The sequence below is a fragment of the Gastrolobium bilobum genome, unplaced genomic scaffold (assembly GCF_033153095.1).
Source record: "Gastrolobium bilobum isolate Gb01-03AN ecotype WA unplaced genomic scaffold, APGP_CSIRO_Gbil_v1 utg12205, whole genome shotgun sequence".
Lineage (NCBI taxonomy): Eukaryota > Viridiplantae > Streptophyta > Magnoliopsida > Fabales > Fabaceae > Gastrolobium > Gastrolobium bilobum.
The window spans coordinates 494,024-517,574 of NW_026899230.1; the positions used below are offsets into that span (position 1 = coordinate 494,024).

At 34.2% G+C, this 23,551-nt stretch overlaps 4 protein-coding genes across 4 annotated transcripts; 1 reads left to right on the forward strand and 3 right to left on the reverse strand.

Moving 5' to 3' along the window:
* The first annotated feature begins 1,896 nt into the window (after window positions 1-1,896).
* On the forward strand, window positions 1,897-5,831 carry LOC133288640 (LRR receptor-like serine/threonine-protein kinase GSO1). Its single transcript, XM_061486451.1, has 2 exons — window positions 1,897-5,353; window positions 5,455-5,831. Exons 1-2 carry the CDS (start codon window positions 1,897-1,899, stop codon window positions 5,823-5,825), a joined length of 3,828 nt encoding a protein of 1,275 aa, XP_061342435.1. The 3' UTR covers window positions 5,826-5,831.
* A 1,455-nt stretch (window positions 5,832-7,286) lies between these two features.
* LOC133288668 (uncharacterized) lies at window positions 7,287-9,512 on the reverse strand. The gene is made up of 3 exons (XM_061486485.1): window positions 9,365-9,512; window positions 9,127-9,264; window positions 7,287-7,556 (listed from the first exon to the last, which is right to left on the reverse strand). Exons 1-3 carry the CDS (start codon window positions 9,453-9,455, stop codon window positions 7,540-7,542), a joined length of 246 nt encoding a protein of 81 aa, XP_061342469.1. The 5' UTR covers window positions 9,456-9,512; the 3' UTR covers window positions 7,287-7,539.
* Window positions 9,513-13,856: 4,344 nt separating this feature from the next.
* Window positions 13,857-14,733, reverse strand: LOC133288641 (uncharacterized protein At2g29880-like). The gene is made up of 2 exons (XM_061486452.1): window positions 14,632-14,733; window positions 13,857-14,525 (listed from the first exon to the last, which is right to left on the reverse strand). Exons 1-2 carry the CDS (start codon window positions 14,731-14,733, stop codon window positions 13,893-13,895), a joined length of 735 nt encoding a protein of 244 aa, XP_061342436.1. The 3' UTR covers window positions 13,857-13,892.
* Window positions 14,734-17,672: 2,939 nt separating this feature from the next.
* LOC133288643 (uncharacterized) lies at window positions 17,673-21,509 on the reverse strand. The gene is made up of 6 exons (XM_061486453.1): window positions 20,433-21,509; window positions 20,211-20,323; window positions 19,002-19,577; window positions 18,226-18,709; window positions 17,918-18,138; window positions 17,673-17,823 (listed from the first exon to the last, which is right to left on the reverse strand). The coding sequence occupies exons 1-6, from the start codon at window positions 21,507-21,509 to the stop codon at window positions 17,673-17,675; spliced, it is 2,622 nt and encodes an 873-aa protein (XP_061342437.1).
* Between the last annotated feature and the right edge of the window lie 2,042 nt (window positions 21,510-23,551).

The following is a 23,551-nucleotide window of genomic DNA, read 5'->3' on the forward strand; positions in this document are numbered from 1 at the left end:
TTCCTATAATGTACTATATCTGTTAGCTGCGGATAAGCCTTAATTGTAGGGGTCAATATACTCGTGTTTACGATGGGTAGGCTCGTGAACTATAGAGTAAGTTTTGAAGACAAAAGGGCTGGTTATACATTTTGTTGTATTATAGGCTTTTCCATCCCCAATTGACCTCTCTTTTAATAATATATAATGATTGTTAGAGTAGTCTTTACTAATGTTCATTTTGGTAGATTGGTTAATAATACGACAGATGCATCTAATTAATGATAAGACTTGATGATGCTCAATGGAATCATCATTCATCACTGTTCTAGAATGTTGGTCATATTAGTTTTCAAAGTACCACCAATAGAGAAAGATCAATTATATTCTTGTGTTTTCTACATATGTAGTTATCATAGCATTCTTTGTTTTTCCTTTAGGAGTTAGGACTTATGTGGTTAAAATTGATTAAAGGATTATATTAACCCTTATAAGGGTTAATCTCCAGCATTATTGAAGCCCATGCAGGTACATATTGCACTGGATGCATACTCTGGATGTACAAAAGTGTTCTACACTTCAATACCAAAGCTGAAATTCAATAGGCAGATCAGATACATTCCAAGAGATAGCATTAAGAAATAAATGATTGACTCATCCATCCAAATTCGGTTTGAAATTTTTGTTTAGCTTTGGATTGGCATGGAGCCATGGACATAAACAAATCAAGAGTATAAGAAACATTATTTTACAATTTTTTTAATCATTAATTAGGACAACAGTAACATTATTGAGTAGGCAGAGCAGAGAAAAAAGGAAAGCTTTTGGAGTAGGCAAAAGGTTTACGTGCAAACAATTAAAAATATGAAACGCTACAAAAGGACATCAGGTTTGGTAATTCAAACCAAAAAGATTGACAAGAAAGCAATACTACATAGAAATATAGAATTCAATTGATTTTTTTTTTTTCTTTTGGTCCTAGCATAAACTAAGCAGAGTTCTTTAATTTTTAATTTTTTTTGTATAAAACAGAAAAAGAGTGAGGATTAGTTGGAACTTAACAATTTACCTTGCTTGCTTGGGAATGATAATGCTTCGTGGCTCGTGGGGACTCCGTTGACATTGTAAAGCATAGAAAGTACAATTCAAGTTCCTAATCTCAAATCAGCAAGTTTTGAAAAGGAATATTGAACTGCTCACTTTCTCATTCATGTTCATCTAAGACACTATAGCAAGCAAACCCTCTACAACAACTATTCCTTTATGGCCCAACCAACAACTGTATCTCCTCCTCTAACCCCATATCTTCATGACTGCATAATATTGTTTTCTTTTCTTTTTTTGCTTAGTCTCAATCTCTGACCACTGTTGCATTGCATAATACATACTCTTCTCTCTATGATATTTTATTGGACCTTTTCTTTCGCTTTATATTTCCCATGCTCTTTTTTCTGACCCATGTTTGACCTTCTCAATATCAGCTTATCTCTGCTTCTTCATTGAAGTCCCTCTCTCTCTTGTCTCTGAATGACTTAACATTAATGGCAATTGCGGTGCTTGACTGCGAAGTTGTGTTCTCATTTATATTAGCTCATTTCTCATTTGTCACCCATTTTGACTCTTTCTAGCATCACACATGCAACAGATATCAACTCATCCCCAACGCATGCCTTGCCATGCATCCATTCATCCACTCTGCCTACACATACACACACTTCAAGAGAACCATAAAAGCAATAGCTCCCCCATGCAATATCCCAAGAACAACCACCCCCATCTTCCAACTCTACCATCAACACCATAAATTTACACTGCCTTCAACTTCATCATTTGGAACAATTTTTGGTGCAACTTGAAGCCAAAGAATCCTCACTTTGGTCAAGTTTGTGAGTGTTGTAAAGTTAAGTTTTCAACCAAATGGCAGCAATAATGAGGATTTCAAAACTTGCAGTGGTTATGCTCCTCTTGTGCTTTTTTTCTATGTTACTAGTGCTTGGCCAGAACAAACTAGACAGTGACACAACTTTGAGAGTGCTTTTGGAAGTGAAGAAGTCTTTTGTGCAAGACCCACATAATGTTTTGAGTGATTGGTCAGAGAACAACATAGACTACTGTAGTTGGAGAGGGGTGTCATGTGGATTGAACTCAAACTCAATCTCAAACACTTTGGATGATGACTCGGTGCAAGTGGTGGGCCTTAACCTTTCTGACTCGTCACTCACCGGGTCAATATCACCTTCACTCGGTCAATTGCAAAACCTGCTCCACCTTGATCTCTCATCCAACAACCTCAATGGTCCCATTCCACCTAATCTCTCTAATCTCATTTCATTGGAATCTTTGCTTCTCTTCTCTAACAAACTCACTGGTCACATTCCCACTGAGCTTGGCTCGCTCTCGAGTCTCCGAGTCATGCGACTCGGTGACAATGCACTAACGGGTATGATTCCCGCGTCTCTTGGAAACCTGCTTAACCTTGTCAACCTTGGTTTGGCTTCCTGTGGACTCGCTGGGTCGATTCCTCCTCAACTCGGTCAACTCAGTCTCTTGGAGAATCTGATCCTGCAGGACAACGAGTTGATGGGACCGATTCCGACCGAGTTGGGGAACTGCTCAAGCCTCACCATTTTCACTGCTGCTAACAACAAACTCAATGGCTCAATTCCTAGCGAACTGGGTCGACTCCAGAATCTACAAATTCTCAACCTTGCCAACAACAATCTATCAGGGGAGATTCCGAGTCAACTCGGTGATATGAGTGAACTCGTTTACCTGAATTTCATGGGGAACCAACTTGAGGGTGGTATTCCACCGTCTCTGGCTCAACTGGGTAATCTTCAAAATCTGGACTTGTCCATGAACAAGCTCAGTGGGGGAATTCCAGAGGAGTTGGGGAACATGGGTCAACTACTTTACATGGTTCTGTCTGGTAACAACCTTAATGGTGTCATCCCAAGAACCATATGTTCCAATACAACAAGTTTGGAACACTTGATGATATCACAAAGTGGAATTCATGGTGAGATCCCAGCTGAGCTGAATCAGTGTCAATCACTGAAACAACTTGATTTGTCCAACAATTCAATCAACGGATCCATACCTCTTGAGCTTTATGGTTTGGTGGGGTTAACTGATCTCTTGCTTAACAACAACAGTTTGGTTGGTTCCATCTCTCCCTTCATAGGGAACCTCAGTAACTTGCAGACACTTGCTTTGTTTCACAACAGTTTGCAGGGTGTTCTGCCCAGAGAGATTGGAATGCTTGGCAAGTTGGAAATTTTATATCTTTATGATAATCAACTATCAGGGTTTATACCTATGGAGATTGGTAATTGTTCTAGCTTGCAAATGATTGATTTCTTTGGGAACCGTTTCAGTGGGGATATTCCTATCACTATTGGAAGGCTGAAAGAGTTGAATTTCCTTCACCTTAGGCAGAATGAGCTTGTGGGTGACATTCCTGCCACATTGGGTAACTGTCAGAAATTGAACATCCTGGATTTGGCTGATAATCAGCTCTCAGGTGCAATTCCTGCAACATTTGGATTGCTCAAGGCATTGCAGCAGCTCATGCTCTACAACAATTCTCTTGAAGGTAACCTTCCTCACCAGCTGATAAATGTAGCAAATTTGACCAGAGTGAATCTTTCAAAGAACAGATTGAATGGTACTGTAGCTGTACTGTGTAGCTCTAGATCGTTTCTTTCTTTTGATGTTACCAACAATGAGTTTGACAGCGAAATTCCGCCCCAACTGGGAAACTCCCCCTCCCTTGAGAGGCTGAGATTAGGTGACAATAAATTTTCTGGTGAAATTCCAAGGACATTGGCAAAAATCCGTGACCTGTCATTGCTAGATCTCTCAGGAAATTCACTCACTGGACCAATACCAGCTGAGCTTTCTTTGTGCAATAAACTTACTTACATTGATTTAGACAGAAATCTTCTTTCTGGACAAATTCCATCATGGCTTGGAAATTTGCCTCTGTTGGGAGAGCTTAAGCTCTCTTTCAATAATTTCTCCGGACCTCTTCCATTTGGCCTATTCAAATGTTCCAAGTTGCTAGTTCTCTCTCTAAATGACAACTCTCTCAATGGAAGTCTACCAGCTGGTATTGGTGATCTTGCATACCTTAATGTCCTTAGGCTTGATCATAATAAGTTCTCTGGACCAGTCCCTCCTGAGATAGGTAAGTTGAGCAAGCTTTATGAGCTCCAGCTCTCCAGAAATAGCTTTAATGGTGAGATGCCAACTGAGATTGGTAAACTTCAAAATCTCCAAATCATTTTAGACCTTAGTTACAATAATCTCTCAGGTCATATCCCACCTTCTCTTGGGACTTTGTCAAAATTAGAAGTACTTGACCTTTCCCACAATCAACTCACGGGAGAAGTCCCTCCACAAGTTGGTGAAATGAGCAGCTTGGGAAAGCTTGATCTCTCATACAACAACCTTCAAGGAAAATTGGACAAGCAGTTCTCCCGCTGGAGAAATGAGGCATTTGAAGGGAACCTACATCTTTGTGGAAGCCCTCTTAAGCGCTGCTACAATGATGCTGCTACTGGCAGTGAGCACTCAGGCCTAAGTGAATCATCAACAGTGATAATCTCTGCCATTTCAACTTTAGCTGCAATTGCATTATTCGTATTTGCAGTGAGAATCTTCTTCAAAAACAAGCAAGAGTTTTTCAGGAAAGGCAGTGAAATGAATTATGTTTACTCTTCTTCTTCATCACAAGCACAGAGAAGACCGCTTTTCCAACTAAATGCTGCTGGAAAGAGAGACTTCAGGTGGGAAGATATCATGGATGCCACCAACAATCTAAGTGATGACTTCATGATTGGTTCAGGAGGTTCAGGGACGATCTACAAAGCTGAATTGGCCACTGGAGAGACAGTGGCTGTCAAGAAGATTTCTTCAAAAGATGAATTTCTGTTAAACAGAAGCTTCATAAGAGAAGTGAAGACTCTAGGGAGGATTAGGCATAGACATCTGGTGAAGCTAATAGGTTATTGTAGCAATAGAAACAAAGGAGCAGGTTGGAATCTGTTGATATATGAGTACATGGAGAATGGAAGTGTATGGGATTGGCTTCATGGGAAACCAACCAAGGATGTCAAAGTAAAGAGGAGCCTTGATTGGGAGACAAGGTTCAAAATTGCTGTTGGATTAGCTCAAGGAGTGGAGTACATCCATCACGATTGTGTGCCAAAGATCATTCACAGGGACATCAAACCCAGCAACATATTGCTAGATTCCAAAATGGAGGCACACTTGGGAGATTTTGGACTGGCAAAAGCACTCATTGAGAATTATGACTCCAATACTGAGTCTAGTTCTTGGTTTGCTGGGTCCTATGGCTACATGGCTCCAGGTAGTTATCAAATTGCTGATTTGAATTGACTTTGATCTTAAACTATTTTTAGTCTAACTTACACTGCTGAACAAACTTGTTTAATATTGTCTTGTTTTCAGAATATGCATACTCCCTACAGGCAACAGAAAAAAGTGATGTTTACAGCATGGGAATTGTGCTTATGGAACTTGTTAGTGGTAAAATGCCAACAAATGAAATGTTTGGAGCAGAGATGGGCATGGTGAGATGGGTGGAGTCGCACATTGATATGCATGGCTCTGCCAGAGAGGAATTGATAGATCCTGAGCTAAAACCTCTTTTACATGGACAAGAGTTGGCTGCATTCCAAGTGCTTGAGATAGCCTTACAGTGTACAAAAACTACACCACAGGAGAGGCCATCTTCAAGGAAAGTATGCGATCTTCTCCTCCATGTATTCAACAACAGAATGGTGGACTTCCAGAAGATGAATTTGGCTCATGGCAAGTGAATTTATGCAGACTTTTGTCCATGATACTTTTGAACTTCATTTATTGTTTTTTCTTTTCACCTTACTTGGATTTTGTGTAGAAAAACGCTGGCATAGTTGCTGTGATTTAAGAGTTCCAACTAACGGCCAAAATTGGTTGCACGTCCTACTAATTTTCAATAGTTTATCTGGACTACTCTTGAGCTAACTTCAAGCAGTAAGGAATCACATCAGTTCTTGCAGTTATAATTTTAAAGCCATCATTTTGCTTGAGTAATTTAGGCATTTCTATCGATGTTTCATTCCAAAACTACTCCACATGCTAAAAGTTAAAAAGAGACAGGTGATTTGGAATTGGATTTTTCATTTTATAATCATCTAATATTTTCTTATTGCGAGTCCTTTCAACAATATTAAATGTAGAAAACTTTTACATTGTGAGTTATGCCAAAATGTCATTATAATGCTCAAAAGAGAGGGGCGGGGGAGCTAATAAACTTGAAAAAAGAATCAATATATCAATGCAGTAGAATAAATAATGAAAGAAAATTCGGGTTAAGATAACGGAAGCGGTTGTGACAAGGTAAATTCACTGTCTTGGACCTGCACTTTCCGTTCACAGTTTCAGAACCTTCGCAATCACCATACCTCAGCACTACCCAGCCTTAAGAAAACAAAAATAAATAAACCTAATAAAAATAGTATTTAATATTTCTATTTTTGCTGCAGAAAAAAATTCTCTACCACTCACATAAAAATGAGTGAATCCAATTATAAAGAAAAGAGAGAGAATAGATTAATAAGACCCATTAACTTTTATGTGAATGTAGCAGAAAATTTTTTACTACAACAAAAGCTGAAACATTTTTCCCATAAAAATATTGTAAGAAAAAGAAAAACATAGATAAGTATAGAGCCACCGTGACTGTCAATTCCTGAAGAGCATCGGAACTCAGTTTAAAAAGTATTCAAGTATTCAAACTGAAAATGTCTACGCAAAATTGCCTCCGGTAATAACGTTTTTTAAAAACATTAATCAACAATGAAGCTATTGAATTCCTTTAAACCACGACAGCCAAAAGTGCCTTTTCCCTAAATAGTTAACAACCCAAAAACCCATCCACAGAAGTCACAACGTACCTGTTATTTCAAAATGCACATATACCTCAATTTACAGAGAAACCGTTCATTTCAGTGCAGTGGAAACAAATAGTAAAGCAATACAGCAAGAAAATTTTGATAAAACAAAACCGCAATAAATCAGAGACGAGAATTACTTATCTATCAAATAGTAAATACCAATGGGGGAACTAGCAATCTAGCATTTTTTGGAAACAAACTATGTAGGATCACTAAACCCCACAAGGCATCCTTTCAAAACCAGTGCTCGGCTGTGATTAGTATTTTACAAATGCCTGGTGCAATGGGCTGTTTTATTCTCCAAAATCACCAAACTCATGGCATGTACACATTAGATAAAAGATTTTGGAATCACAGTTACCACCAAGGAAGTTATCGGATAAAGTCATTATTATTAATGAAGCCATAAGCCCATAACATTATCATCTATCAGTTTCATTGCTTGTAGAAGCTTGTGCAGAAAACAGGTTGATTGGCATGAAAAAGCTTTAACAGCCTTACAAACATAACAACATGAAATCATAAAACAAAGGTAACAAGTTCAACACATTTCACGATTACTTTCACCAACTGCTGCAGTCCTTGAAGGCATGCACTAATCGTCCTCTGCATCTGCAATGTAATACCACAAATAAAGAAAATGCAACGAGGAAATAAAATGACAATCTAAAAACAACAGAGTAATGACAATAAAAGAGAAATATTGACAAATCAAATAAGCGCACAAGAAATAAAAAAGGACTACAAAACGCATCATAACAGCACAAAAAAGAATTCAATGAAAACATGAAGAAGTGTGAAAAGAATGGAATTTCATGCTGGATTAATCAGTTCTCTGAAGCATCAGATGAATCACATTAATTGGTGGGACTACTCACGAAAATTTCACCAAGCAACAATAAATTGGAAGTTATGCCACAGCATTAAAATAGTAGTAGCTACCTAAAGTTAAAAAATGTCTAGCACACTAGCTTCACTACAGAGTTCTAGTAAATCATATAACAGGAAACAAACAAAATCTTATTTACTACAATGTCAAACCCACTAACAGTTATATTCTTCTGCATAGATAGCTACAGTTTAATATGAAGCAACATCATGCTACTTCAAAATCATTATATTTAAGTGACTTTTAGAATTGCATAGGTAATAGGTTACATTATCCTCCTCTAATTAGTGTTTTCAAACACCAGAGAAATTTAGGAGCATCTGAAATATTAATATCTTCCTCATAACAGATGCCTCCATACATATACTCTGAACTGAAGAAAAGTGATAAAGGGCAAACCCCAATGCAAAAAGGCTCTCTGACTACGATGGTAGGGGTGATAGTCGATTGTAAGCAAACTTACCTTTGTATTTTTGTAAAGACACTATTTTCTAGACTCGAACCCATGAACTTCCGGTCATAAAGAAATAACCTTACCATTACTCGAAGGCTCGCCCTCTACCAAAGAAAAGTGATAGTGCACAAAAATCATTTCTCCAACAGTAAATGAGAGAGAAACTTTATTGTTGCATTTTGAGGCAAACACAACATCCACAACATGAATTATTATACTAGTTCATCAACTCAAAGTCTACACCCCAAACAACCACGAGAAAAAAGGATAGATCAGGGAACAAACTCTCTTTGGCTATGTTTGGAGGGGATGGTATGGAGTGGTTCATAAAAGAGTGGAGTATGTTGGTAACGATTTAAGATAGCTTTGTTTGGACAGTAAATTAGGGTAGGGAGGGAAGTTCCCTTTTCCAAAGTTTACATCCAAATCGCAAAACTATGTGGCACCTTCCCTCCTTTTCTCACCCACATATCTGACCATCGACATCAACCACACAGACTGATCAGCATCAACCATTCCTGCACAGGCACTGCCATCCACACTATCATTCTCCTTCTCCACCACATATCACATGATCTACAATCACAGACTCTCAATTTACAACCCTCTACCGAGTAATGTTGAATCCTCCTATACCATCTTCCTAATTGCTTAGAACATTAAAGTATTAAACGAAAAAGCAGATTAATTTAATATCTTGAAAACCTAAAATTCATTTCATACTTTTCTTCTTTAGGTAATTAGGAGGAAATGAATCAGCTTCGTGTTGGAGCAACCCCTAAATTTTGTACACAAAATTGAAAGATGAGAAATAAGAGATAGTGAAAGTGAGAGTGAACCTATATAACGTCTTTCGTTACATTCCTTGGCTCTTTGGAGCAACTTGTCAAGGTCTTGTTCTTGCTGAGCCTCCCATTTCAAAAGCGATTTCACAAACACCACGCCCAACCCCATTCCTACCACGTGCTCCCATGGATCTACACAGTAATAACAACAAAAATAAAGAATTAAAAAAAAAAACCGAAATTCTGGAGAAACAAACAGAAAATTGGAAAGATAGAGAGAACAGATTATTACGGCGACTGAAGGGAAGTTTGCGGAGAGCATTAGAGTACACCTGAATCCCCAAACCCAGTAACGCTCCGACCGCCGTCGCACTCAGCCCCATTCTTCTCTCTCTGTGTATGTGTGAGTGTGTCTCTCCGCAACCTTTCTTGTTTGTACATAAAACTTTTATTTTTTTTCCCAAATAAAAACGAAAAATATTTGTCATTTTAAATGACATAAAGTTATGTCATGTTAAGATTAAGAGAGATAGATACAAGAAAATATTTTTTTATTTAAAATTTAAATTAAAAAATTCTAAATGACATAAGTTATGTCATTTTAAGAGAGAAATGGACACAAGGAATGAAAATCATGGGAGAGAATGTGAGTGTTAAAATATTTTCTTGTGTCTATCTCTCTTTTAACATGACATAACTTTATGTCAATTAAAATGACAAACATCAGACCCATAAAAATATTACCTTAAAATACCACAAAAAAAGTTTACAATTTTTACAACTAACCTAATTACCATTGATTTTCGTTAATTTAACGGTTATAATTTATTGAAAATTATTGAGTCGTATTTATTAATTAATTATTAATTCTCAATAAATTATAACCGTTAGATTGACGAAAGTTGGTCGTAAAGATGGTAAACTTTTTTAGTGGTAAGTATATTTTGTCACTATATATATTTATATATATATATATAGGGCAATGTTAATCTTATGCAACATAAAAATTTTCTTATCTTCTACTCATACATTGATACTTGTGTCATTTCTTTTTTATTTTTTTTCTTTTCTTTTTTATTGGGCCCCACTTCAAGTTAAGTGTGTAGGAGATAAAAAAAAAATTCTGTCACATGAGAGTATATTTACCCATATATATATATATATAGGGAAAAATAAATCTTGTGTTGTAGGAGAATTTTAATCTCATGTTATAGATACATCAAGTGTGGGACCCACTTTTTAAAAAAAAAATAAGTGGCACATCTTTTTATGATGTGTGTAGGAAAGATTTGTTTTCTCATGCAACATGAGAAAAGCAAACCCTATATATATATATATATATATATATATATATATATATATATATATATATATATAGGGTTCGTTTTTTCTACAGTCAATGTAGATAACTTATCTACAGTAAGCCCAACGTCGTTTTGAGGCGGAAATCAAGGTATTTTTATAATTATAATTTATTTCAGGGTTATGATAGTCTTTTTCATTATAATTTTTTAACTCAAAACGACGTCGTTTTGGGAGCGAATGTAGATAACTTACCTACATTTACTTTAGAAACATTAAACTCATATATATATATATATATGGAAAAATTTTCTCCTACCAAAGACACATAGTATAAGTGGGGCCTACAAAATAGTGGAGAAAAAAAAATTTCAAAGTGGGACCCATTTATGATATGAGTCTTTGGTAGGAGAAAAGAATTTTCCTTTAAAAGGAGAAAATATTTTCCCATATATATAGGAAAAAATGTTTCTGAAGTTAATGCAGATAAGTTATCTGCATTTATTTCCAAAACGACGTCGTTTTGATATTGAAATCTTAAAAAATTATAAATATAAAGACTATTATAACCTGAAATAAATTAAAATTACAAAATCACCATAATTTCTGCCCAAAACGACGTCGTATTGGGCTTACTGCAGAAAAAGTGAACTCATACACACACACACACATATATATATATATATTACCTTTGTTATTAAAAAAAAAAAAGGTATAGTTATCATCAATAAAGTTTATTACTTCTTATTATTAAATTTTAACCGTTAATTTTTATTAATACAATAATTATAATTTATTGAAAATTAATAATAATTAATAAGTATCATGCAATAAATTATAATCTCATATTGACAAAAATTAACGATTAAAATTTAATGGTAAGAAATGAAAAACTTAATTGGTGATAAGTAGATTCATCCCCTAAAAAAACCATGTGATTTTTATTTTTTGCCGTAAAAGTTTAGGAGATGATAACGAGGGGGTGTTTCATACTCATTCTAAAAACAATTTATAGTTTTAAGAAAAAAAAATTATTTGATAAAGTCTGTTTTCTAAAAAAAATTGTAAAAATTATAACTATTTTTTTATTTTTAAAATTAAGGGAGGTGTATTGGATTAGAATTTTAAAATAATTTTTGAGATACTTTTTTTTTAAGATTTTAAAAGACTATTTAAAATTAGAGAGATTTTAAAGACTTTTTTAAAAGACTTTTATTACAATCAAGATTTCATGAGATTGGATTTTAAAGGATTTTAATAGAATTTATAAGATTTGAAAAGACAATATGAATTTATAAGATTTGAAAAAACCATATGAATTATTAACAAACATTCAAAATTACAAGAGTCAATAAAAAACAAAGACATGCAATGATATTAATAATAAAAAAGTAAAACATAGTATAATTTTCTCAATCAGTAAAACCTAATATAATTTTTAATAAACATTCAAAATTACTAAGCAACAACTCTCCACATATCTAAAGTTATACTAGTCATTCACGCATTAGCATCTTCTCGTTCATGCTCTTGGGTTTGACCAATGGTTTGAAAATTATCTTATTAATTAATTGGTGATACTGAAGATGAAGATGCATGAGTAATTATCATTTTCGGTCCTCAGCAAATTTTACGATGCTCACTTTAGTCCCTAGCAAATAAAAAGGCTATTCGTGGTCCCTAAGAAATTTAAAATGGACCCATTTTAGTCCTTTTGAGGGACTAATATGGGTCGTTTTTGAATTTGTGAGGGACAACGATTTCAACTAAATGAGTCTATTTTGAATTTCTTAGGGACCACGAATAGCGTTTTTATTTGCTAGGGACTAAAGCGGGTATCGTGAAATTTGCTAAGGACCAAAAATTGTATTTACTCAAGATGCATCTATTTATTCAATTGAAAATTCATCTGAACGACATTCTTTGCCAAGAAAGTTATGTAGATGCATCTATTTATTCAATTGAAAATTCATCTGAACGACATTCTTTGTCAAGAAAGTTATGTAGTGCTACACATGCTAACACAATTTTGTGTTTTAAATAGAAATGGAGGTGCTAACTTAAAAATTGAGAACAATGATTTAAAAATGTCAAATATCCTCTCAATTACATTTCTCAATGATGCATGACGAAGATTGAACAATTCATTTATATTTTGAAGGTTATTACCATGACATGTATAATCTTGCAGATGATATCGCACACCTCAAAATGAAGCTAAAAATTGGCATTGATTGGGAAATCCATAATCCACTAGAAAATATTTATTTAATTATACATACAATACATATAAAATTAGTATGAAAACTTAAAAAATAAATATTATTTAAAAAATAAATACTTACCTTGGGACCCTTCAAGTCTATTCCTCCCTGATAAAGTATCAGTTGGTTGTTCGGAATCATGAGTTAAACCCTCCCATCCACTGAGAGCATACACGAATTCCAAAATAAAGTTACAAGCTGCTAGTACATTTTGTGAAATCTTTACATGACGATTACGATAACTGCTTACATCTCGTCCCTCACCATTGCAAGAATATGTGTACCATCAATAGCTCCAATGTAATCCTAAATTTATTCATATATAACAATAACTATATTAATGAAAAATACATATTATAATAATGACAATTATAATATAATATTATTATGATTAGATAATTATCACATACCTTGAAATAAGGGTAAAATCTTGTGCTATCCCTTATTTTATTGGGCACAGTAGGTCCCGGTTTAGCCATCTAATCAGATGCTATTAAATTCAAGGCCTTCAAAATCTTGTGAAATTTTCACTTGCAGCAAATTGTCATCGGCCAAATGTATTACGAATTACACAATATCGAGTATTTTGGCCGACAATTTATAGGAAAGATGCAAGCATTTCTTCAATGAAAATAAATCATGTATATATCCTTCAAAGGTGTTTTTTCTTTAAGAATTGTGCATAACTTACGGAATACATCTGGATACATTCTATATACTTGTCGAAAGATATCAGGATCCTCTTTCAAATGCCTGATGTATATAGTCATATCTTATACTGGTAATTGGTCGTTGAGTCAATGGATGTTTAATATGTTCACCACCCATCATAATCAAAAATTGATTTAACATATGCATTAATGCGTAGATTGCCATCATCAACATGTACATGGCTTCATAAAATTCTTCATCTATTTCTTTATCAACTATTTCTTCTTCCTCTAAGTCATTATTTTCACACATGCTCCATTGTGACATTATATGTATATAAAAAAAGTATACTATATTGCAAATAATTAAAAAAATAAAATACCATATGAATAACTCAAATAATTCAATAAAAATACAACCAATAAATTGTTCAACCAAATTTTAACCTAAATACTTCAACCAAATTAGTTCAACCAAATTATAACCCAAATACTAAAACCAAAATAGTTCAACCAAATTATAACCCAAAAACTTCAACCAAATTACAACCAAAATAGCATAAAAAATGTAGTTCATGAAAGGACAATCTAATCAAAATATTAATCATCCTAGCTTGAAATTTATCCAAGAAAAGCGCTCTTCTAACGACATGCTCAAGAACATGTCCTTCTTTGCTTTAGTATTAAGCAAATCAATTGCCAAGAACCAAGTCTTATCCTCCAAATTTGGAATCTCTTTTATAGCATCCCAAATATTACTTTCTCTTTTTCTATCTCTTTCTCTTTCCTCCATTAGGTTAGATATTTTTTCAAAATTCCTAGCAATAGTACCAATGTCAATTGAAAGATTTTCTAGAACTTTAGCTTGTTTGTTGGTTCCAACTAAGGTAGAATTTCCTTCATATTTGGATCTACTTCGATTATTGCGACTTGTTTTTTCAGTGTGAACCTCCAAATCTAAAAGGGAATGAGATGGTGGACTACATTGGTGGGGTGATGGAGAATGGTCGAGTAGTTCATAGTGATTTGGTTCTATGAAGACATCGTTGATAGGATCATACACAAAGTCTTCCATCCTTGAATCCTTATTTTCTTCTCCAAAAGTTGTAGCATTGGTATCATTAGTACCTAATGCAATGGAATCATTCCTAGTAGTAGTTGCACCACTAAAGACAATCTTCAATTCTTCATAATCAACTGCACTCTTTTCATGAAGCTTACTGTGACTTGGATGAGACTGGGAAATAACAAAATTTTCATTGTTAATATATTACAAATAATGTAATTTACTAATCTAGTAAGATATTAATATATTAAAAATAATAATGAACTAATAAGTTCACCTTCAAGTAATCTTCCCATACTTCATCATCTATGGTCCAAGATTCATAGTTCTCTTTCTCTTTGCCATTTCCTTTCTTATTTTCGTGTTGTGAATCCCCCATTTATTATAAAAAAATTAAAACTAGACAATAATTAAAATAATTTTAAATGAGATTAATATCAACACAATTTAAAAATAGGTTTACTCAGATGAGTAAACCAAACCAACATTAAATAGTTCAATCAACAAACAATAAAAAAAAGTATTGAATAAGATAATGATTATGTAGGAGAAAAAAATATAGCACATGTTTACAAAAACAAAGCACATATATTGTTGTCCCTAATTGAGATAAGATACATATACAAATTGCAAACGATGCTTATTAAATATGTATGTGCTCTTATATATATATGGGTTCGCTTTTTGTCATGTCACATGACAAGACCATTTTCCTGCACATACAAATTAAGTGTGGGTCCCACGCTTAAAAAAAAAAAGTCAAACCAAAATCAGGATACGGCGCCGTATCCTCAAGATACGTTGCCGGATCCTTGTTGCAGGAATGAACAGTGTCATTCCTGCAACATGATTCTTATATTTCCCTATATATATATATATAGGCTTTAATAGCTCTCCTGTTGCTGCAGATCAGAAAATTTGCAACAACACTTACTTTCATCAGGATCCGGTTCCGTATCTTGGAATCTTTTATTATTTTTTTAATTTCAGGATCTGGCTCCGTATCTTAATATAAATATATTTGCTGCAAGTTTTTCCATCAGCAGTGACAGCAGAAATGAGAAACCCATATATATATTTGATATAGCTTTTCACCTGATTATTAGAATTTTTAATATGAACGGTTGCCAAACACGAAGAATATTAGGATTTTATGTTCATTATAATCCAAACAATATACAAAAGAAGAAGGTCGACAAAGAATGTATGCGGTAAGCTTATTAGTTCAATTTCAAATTGACGACATGAGCATATACATTATTTAGAAATCAGATACATGTTTATCGTCAACTCTATACAACTCTAGTAAAAAAAATGAAGCACATCATTAATCATGAAGGAGGAATACCAAAACCTGATAAATACATGCGACAAACATAACTATTAATCATGAATGAGGAATACCAAAACCTGAGAAAATATATGAGAGTAAAAAAAGAACATACCCTCGCTTTGAGAAAAGGCTAGAGTAAATTGTGAGATATTGCAATAGAAAAATCTCAAGAAATCCTAGTGATTAGGGTGAAATTATGAGAGAGAGGTCCTATTTATATTTTTTTCACTAAAAAATATCATGAAATTCACACAATAGAAAATCCATTAAAATCGTTAGATCTTTGAATACCATAGTATTGTTTTTCCTTTATTTAAAATCCTGATTGAATACCAATGTATTTGGACGAATTCTAAAATAATCTTTTAAAATTCTAATCGAATACCACATGATTTTTTTCAATCATTTAAAATTCTAATTGAATACCTATGGATTTTTTTATCTAAAAATAATCCATTAAAATCTCAATCCAATATACTCCCCTAAATTTAAAAAAAAATAAAATATGTCTGAGTTGTTTTTGTTTTGTGTTTTAACTTTCAAAACAAAAAAAACATAGAAAACACATGATTCTGTAATTATCCTACAAAACATTTAGAAGAACAAAAAAATTAGAACACAATCAAACAGACCTTAAGTATCTTCAAATTATTTACTTATTTTTGTCTTGTGATATTTTTTAATTTCAGGACTGAGTTTTTATTATTTATTTACTTATGTTTATTTTACATTCCAGACAAAATTGAAGGATAGATATTCGAATTTTGGATTTAGACATTGGAATGAACAGTCTCATAAATGTAAAAAAATATGTTTATAAAGAGTAGAATAAAATTTCTTGAGGGAATATGACTCAGAAGTTTTGATATTTCACGTTATTAATAAAGCTTGAACTCTATATGAATTACTTTGAATGGGTCAATTGAGACTTTTTTTTTTTTGTTTCTATTAACACTCTCTCATAGTTTCTTTAATTTTTTTTTTTTTTTTATTACCCTCAAGTGGTTTTCTAGCCAAGCTTAATGTTCTTCTCCTTCTCATTCTTTAATCCTTATCATTGAAGTCAGGCATAATCATTTTTCAAGGACCAGGAAGGCATATGGGGTTAGGGTAAAGATACTACTAGCAAATGCAAAATCAGATTGATCATTAAATTTAGGGAAAACATTTTCTCCTTTTAAAGGAGAAAATTTTTCTCCTATCAAAGACTCATAGTATAAGTGGGTCCTACTTTAATTTTTTTTTTCTCTCCACTATTTTGCAGGCCCCACTTATACTATGTGTCTTTGGTAGGAGAAAAATTTGCTCCTTTAAAAGAAGAAAATGTTTTTCCTTAAACTTAACTAAGAACCAAGACCTGTTATTAAACTTCAACTACATAAATATGAAGCACATGCATACTACTTGGATAAAGCTTATTTCTGTTTATTTATGTGTGCTTCTGGGGTTTCAGATAGGTGTTAATCTCTTCCATCCACAGAGAATCACCAAGATAGTGTAATTGAGAATGGGATTGGCTACAATGAAGAGTCCAACATCAGATACAGTAAACCATGTATGGGTTTTGTCTTAATTTATATCTGTTCAAATAGCTACAGGAGAACTATAATGCTAAAGCCACTAGAATTGGTAATGGTGAGAGATTTGGATAATTTGCATGAGTTCATAGATTCAAACCTCGGTAGTTTTGATCTTTGTAATAAAGCTTGGGGTTTAAATGTGTCATAAAGCATAGAGAAGGGCTTGTCTTGATCCGTGAGCAGAGCACTAAGTACATGTGGGAAAAAAAAAATCTCGTGCATTTCTCTTCAAAAAAAATCAATTACATAAAGTATATGTGAAATGGAGAAATCACAAATATTATCAAACTAGTAATATCTCGTGAACTGCACTAGATAAAAGGATTTGAATTTGAAAGGAACTAAGGTTAGTAGATAAAAGGTGGATTGCCTTCTTTGCTGTTTACCAAGTTTAAGGACTTAAGGTTAGTCCTCTACAGCGAGACTGTGTTTGAAAGATTCTGTGTCAGCATATACACGGACAACATCTATTATTGGTGCTCTACATATTGGACATTTTCCGTTGTTACATTGCAACTCATTGGCACACTTGAGACATGCACACATGTGCCCACATCTGTAAGAAATATAGGGACAAAGTGAGTACTTAGGTGCTTTAGAAGTAGAAACAAATAATTTCTAGCAAGATTGTTCCATTTAGAAGCAAATACCTGTATAAAACCGAGTTTACTTTCTTCTCATGGCAAATGCAGCAGTTTCCTTTCTTTGGTGTCCTCTTATGGGACTTCTTGTGAACCTCTTGGTTCTTGGATTGTTGTAATTGCATCTGCATCTGCATGTCCATGCAGCTCTTTATTGATTTCCTTAGCTCAGACATCTCATGAAAAAGTTGAACCATTTGTCCTCTCAATTCGTATATGAATTCCATTTCCTGTAAGAAACAACAGAATTGTGTTATTAACAAGAGATTTTAGACCTGAAGTCAGATATATCTATGTAAGAGAAAAATAAGACTCACAATTGAATGATGATTTGTGGATGAAGAGTACTGCCTACTATCTTTATAGAAAGACTGAGATTGAGAAGGTAATGATGAGGATATAGATGCAACTCTATCAGAATCATCCCCAGCATCAATGTCTCTATAACTCCATTTTGAGGAGGAAGATGAATGCATTGGTGATGATGATTGATTGAAATAATTACCAAGTTCATGATCCGAACCACTAATGATGCTTTCCTTTTCTTGCTCCTCTACCTTCACTTCCTCCTCTTCTTCTTCTTCTTCTTCTTTCTCCACTGCACTACCTTTTCCATCTTGAGGACTGTCTCCAAAACACAAGTGTTCCTGTAAAAATTCCATCACCTGGTCCATTCTCTCTTTTTGGTCTCCCTCATCGTATTGACCATTGATTAGGTGTGTTTGTGTTCCAATATGAGACTTCATCAATCTATCCATCCTTTCACGGAAGTCACTAGAAAGGAAAGTTGACACTGTTCTTCTGTAAACATAATTTACTTTGTGTTCATATCAGTGAAATCAAAGAATGAAAATATTTTCTTGAAGTAGTGTTTAATTCACAAAGTAAAAAAATATTTTGGGAGAATATTGCATATCTTCCGTTACTCAACAAAAGATTTATATGTAGGCATGCTAAAGGTATGGTAGGTATAACATAAGAAGTAGTATATGCATAATCGAATCAATTCATTTATAGTATTGAATTATCTTGAACTAAACATTCATGAGTACACAAAGAAAAGGTGAAATATATCAAAATAATATCTGTGTACCTTTCAAGAAGCTTACGTATCTCATCATTGTCTGAACCAAAGTCAAGCATCTCCCTATACCATTCTTGCCTTCGTTCTTCCCAATAGCTCCTAGGTCGAGAAATAGGACTAATCCAGTCATAACTAGCTTCATTATAATAATGGTCATTGGCCTCTTCCTCTTCTGTTTCATTGTAACTGCTTGCAGCATACTGCTGCTCACTTGCCTCTACCTCATAGGCCGTCTCATTTGCATTTGAATCAGCCATGGATGAACATGCTCCAACTGTTTCTTTTGGATCATCATTTTGAGCTTCAAAAAGTGTTCCTTGGAATGTGACATCTGAACTTGGAGGATGAGCTTCTTTTTTGTTATCTGCACTAGTTTGAGATTCTGGGTTCTGTATAGGTTCTTTACAGTGAATGTCAGTGCCATAAATAGTCTTGCAGCGAGTGTCTTTGCTGATCTGAATAGAGGTAGGAAAGTCACCCATTTGTTTGATGCTGCTTACTATTATCTCCCTACCAGGACTTCTTGGATCGGATACCTCTGCCAGGGATGAAGTTCTATGTTCATCTCCTGTGCTAAATCTTTCCCTGCATTCATATGAAAGATTGTGTCATTTTATATCACGCACAGAGAGTTAAATTATGGATCTTGCAGTTTTCATATTTTGGAAATCTTTATGTTAAATTAAGGATGATAACCACTAATGGGTTAAAGGGTCCAAAGCATATGTAGATTAGGAAGGATTGTTGCATTGTTTTGCTTCAAGACATCTAATTTACTTTAGATTATTCAACAGATTTCCATCCAAAGTGGTATTTATAGATGAGCACGGGTTCGCAGAATAATGCAACTCTATTTCTTGTGGCAACAAGAAGTAATAAAATGAAATGAATTTATCTTATAACTTCACTGTCTAAATGTCACCTTACAGAATGAAATTTTTGTAGTTCACAGACAGTGCATGAATAATAATAATTATAAAATGAAATTTTTGCCATACCTTGACATGTCATAACTTTCTTTTTTCCTTTTCTAACTATTAGGCCAGTTAAAGGTGTGGCAGTTGCAGAGACTTAATTACCATAGAAGAAAAGATGAGACAAAAAGAGATATTGGATTTTTATTTTTATTTTTATATATATAAAAATTACATTCAAGTGTTCTATATCAATCAAGAAAGCAACAAGATGTTGTTCGCATTTGACGAGAAATTATCATACCTCAATTGCATAATTGGTGATCCTTCTTCTTGTGTGTTCCCTTGATCTGATTTCTGGCGGGACTGATCAAAAGCTGCTACCCCACGTTGTAATAATCTAAGCCGAAGCAATGACTACATGCATTGTGTGATACAAAGAAAACGAATTACAAATGAAAAAGTAATGCAAAGGCAGGGATAAAGTTTTGAAGGAAACTAAAAAGTATAAAAAGAACTCTCATACCTGAATACGGCCTCTTTGTGAAAACATGGAAACTGCACCTCTCTCTGCAAGATGGTTGAGCTCTCTATGACGATCACTCTCAAACTGCACAATCAAATCATTGAATGCTTGGCGCCCCCTAATACGTGGTGAACTTATGACCTGAGCAAAAGCCTTGTGCTCTTGTTGTTTTGGTGTAGAAACACGGTCACGCTCTCTATATGGAGATCCAGTCACGCTACTACTACACATCTCATGATCATTTTCATCACTCATTTGATTTGTAACACTGAGTCTCTTGATAATATCTGCAACCCTTCCTTTCTCATCTGAACTATGATGCACTTGCGGTGAATGTGATTGATAACTTGGTCCTGTTTTATCAGATTCCCAATCTGAGAATGATTCCTCATTACCTGATGGTTCATAAGTGGAATCCCCTTCTTCTTCTGAGACCCTGCATTGTTCTTCCACAGAAAATGCATTCTCATTGCAACTTGGATTAGGACTAATCCTCCCAGGGGAAGCTGGTGCGTTTGGTTTATTGCAATTAGATTGGTTGAGCCTCTTTTCCCATATCTGAACAAGGGAAGAAGCACCAAGGTTTGAGATTTCACTTTCAGAGGTGCCATCAAGAGGAGGTGACACTTCCCTCCTAGAAGTAAAACTAGATGACCTTGAAGGAAAATTGTTCAGCACCTCAACCTCATGATTCTCAAGCGTTGACACCATTTCTCGAGCTTTTCTTGCAGTCCATCGATCAATGATCCGTGAGTGCCTCGGGCTCACCAATGCAGACAATGAAAAATCATCTTTGTGATCCCTGCCTTGTTGATCAATCATGTTGTGAAGTCTTCTTGTGAAACTTGGATTTCCAAGGTTGTTCTTGGCAACTCTTGAGACCCAAGTATCAGCATTGCTCATTGGTTTTTGAATGTTGTTGTTTGGTGCTGCAGAATCATTGCATGTGTTAAGGTGGTCTCTGAGGATGTTTTTATGGAAAGTAGCATGTGTAGTGCAAGGATCACGACAATTATGGTCCGTTAAAACGCAACCTAATGGCGAAGATGAAGCGATTTCAACTTGGGACGATGCCATTTTTCTCTTCTCTTCTATTAATTGGTGTTTCTTTGTTCTATAGCCAAACCTTCTTCAATGATCAATGGCTATGTGAATTTCCTGAACGTGAATCAATCCGAAAAGGAAGAATAACCCATTTCAAGATAAAGGGTTGCAAGTTTTCTTCCCTGAAAACCTCTCTTTCTCAAAACTTGGTCTTAGGCCTGAAAATGCAATACAAAAACAGAAGAGTAGGAGGTGATGGAGAAGGGGTCGTTATTACACAAAAACATAGGAAATATTTAAGGCTAATAAATAGTCAACGAATCATCATTAACTCATTCCCGTTTTCATTGCCTATAGTTAGAGCACATGTATAACGGATATGAACTAAGAGAGAGGGAGAGAAAGAAGAAAGAAGAGTAGAATATATTTTGCCCCCTAATCCCTCCTCCTATTCCTATATGTTTTGGTTGAAATTGGAAAAGAGGGATAAGGCTAAAATTGGAGGTACTGTTGGCTTCAGCAAGAGAGAACAAAGTTAGCAGCATGCACAATAGTAATATAACTTGAACAAAGGTTTATGAAAATTCATGTGTGGGGGTTAACCAATGAAACCAAAAATATTATGTACCAAATGTTGGTTTAAATTGGTTTGACTTTTTTAAGGTAAATAGGTCAAATTCAATGTTGGTTGAATTCTCTCATGTTATTTTATTTTATGTTTTTTTTAAGTCGATCACTAAATTCAAACCCAACGAAACTTGTTTTTTGGTAGGGGAGAAGTAGAGATCTCCAAATCATTTGGGGGTGTTTGGTAGGAGAGTTTTATTTTGTTGCTTGGGAAAGTGCACATGGGATTCAAAGAAGACCATGTTTGGTACGGGTTTGGAAAAAAATTGCCTAGGATTCTAATTTGCATGAGAATATGATATTGTGTGTAAAATTGCATCCAAATCACCACTAGAGAATAGAGGGTGGTATTCTGATTTTGTTGGCAAACCAAAAATTGGGTTGCAAATATTTGGACACTTAAATCGATTTTTTCGATATTATTTCGACCTACCAAATAATTTTTTTTTAATTTCCCAGAAAACTCATTTTATCACTATATTCTCAGTAATTGAGTTTTTCATGTAAAAAAAAATTCTCTACTCTACCAAACGTCCCCTTGGTTTCAAAGCCAAAAGTATGTCAAATAATCTCTTCTTCAAAGTCAAACCATCATTTTCAAGTGGGGAGTTGTGTGGAGTGGGATATTCCTCCTTAAAAGCTTAGATCAAAAATGGTGTTTGAGGATTTTGAGAGAGTTTGAGCTCATTGGTGCTTGGGAAAGCTTCCTCCAAGGATTCTTGTATGATTTGTGGTAAGTTTTCACCACTCAAATCAAATTTTCATAAATCTATGTTAAATGAATAGTAAAATTTGAAATTCATGGTATGAAAAATTAGAGAGTGATTTTGATATAGCTTCATTTGTTAAATATGCTTAGGATTGCTTCTTGATGAAAGACAACAAAAGAAATCACCATTTAGCTTACGATAGAAAATTATGGTTTTTGGCTATATGTCAATTTTGAAAATTTGATAGGTTGAATAGTTTAAGGGTGATTTGTATACGAGTCCTTTTGTTAAACATACTTGAGATTGTTCCCGTAAAAGAAAAAATAATGAAATCGCCATTTAAATACTTTAATAAATTGAACTCAAAATCAAATGATATTAAAGAGTGAAAACCTTGGTTTTGCATAGAATTCACATTGAGTTTATAAATATGAATATTGATAGATAGGGGAAGGATCCGTTCATAAATTTTTTTGAATTTTTTTTACAAATTACACTATGTTCTCCTGAGAGAACATAGTGTAGTTTGTAAACAAAAAAGTTTGTAAATATAACCTAGTCCTAATAGATATGTGTTTATTGATTATAGTGTGAAACCAAGTGAAGTACTGAAGTAAGAGTATGATTAAATAAAGCTATGGATATTGACCAAAACTCCTAGTTGTTTTGGAGTAAGGTAAGTATCAATAATAATTTTTTTTTCGTATAATCAGAAATCAATAATTTACATGGTGAAAC

Bases quoted from the DNA above. Each gene is read 5' to 3' on its own strand.
- LOC133288640 (XM_061486451.1), top strand. From the start codon at position 1,897: ATGGCAGCAATAATGAGGATTTCAAAACTTGCAGTGGTTATGCTCCTC. The intron at 5,354-5,454 runs GTAGTTATCAAA...TCTTGTTTTCAG, and splicing joins CTATGGCTACATGGCTCCAG to AATATGCATACTCCCTACAG.
- LOC133288668 (XM_061486485.1), bottom strand. From the start codon at position 9,455: ATGGGGCTGAGTGCGACGGCGGTCGGAGCGTTACTGGGTTTGGGGATT. The intron at 9,265-9,364 runs GTAATAATCTGT...ATTACTGTGTAG, and splicing joins CAAACTTCCCTTCAGTCGCC to ATCCATGGGAGCACGTGGTA.
- LOC133288641 (XM_061486452.1), bottom strand. From the start codon at position 14,733: ATGGGGGATTCACAACACGAAAATAAGAAAGGAAATGGCAAAGAGAAA. The intron at 14,526-14,631 runs GTGAACTTATTA...GTTATTTCCCAG, and splicing joins TATGGGAAGATTACTTGAAG to TCTCATCCAAGTCACAGTAA.
- LOC133288643 (XM_061486453.1), bottom strand. From the start codon at position 21,509: ATGGCATCGTCCCAAGTTGAAATCGCTTCATCTTCGCCATTAGGTTGC. The intron at 18,710-19,001 runs GTACACAGATAT...TTATGTTTACAG, and splicing joins ATACGTAAGCTTCTTGAAAG to AAGAACAGTGTCAACTTTCC. The intron at 17,824-17,917 runs GTATTTGCTTCT...TATTTCTTACAG, and splicing joins GTAAACTCGGTTTTATACAG to ATGTGGGCACATGTGTGCAT.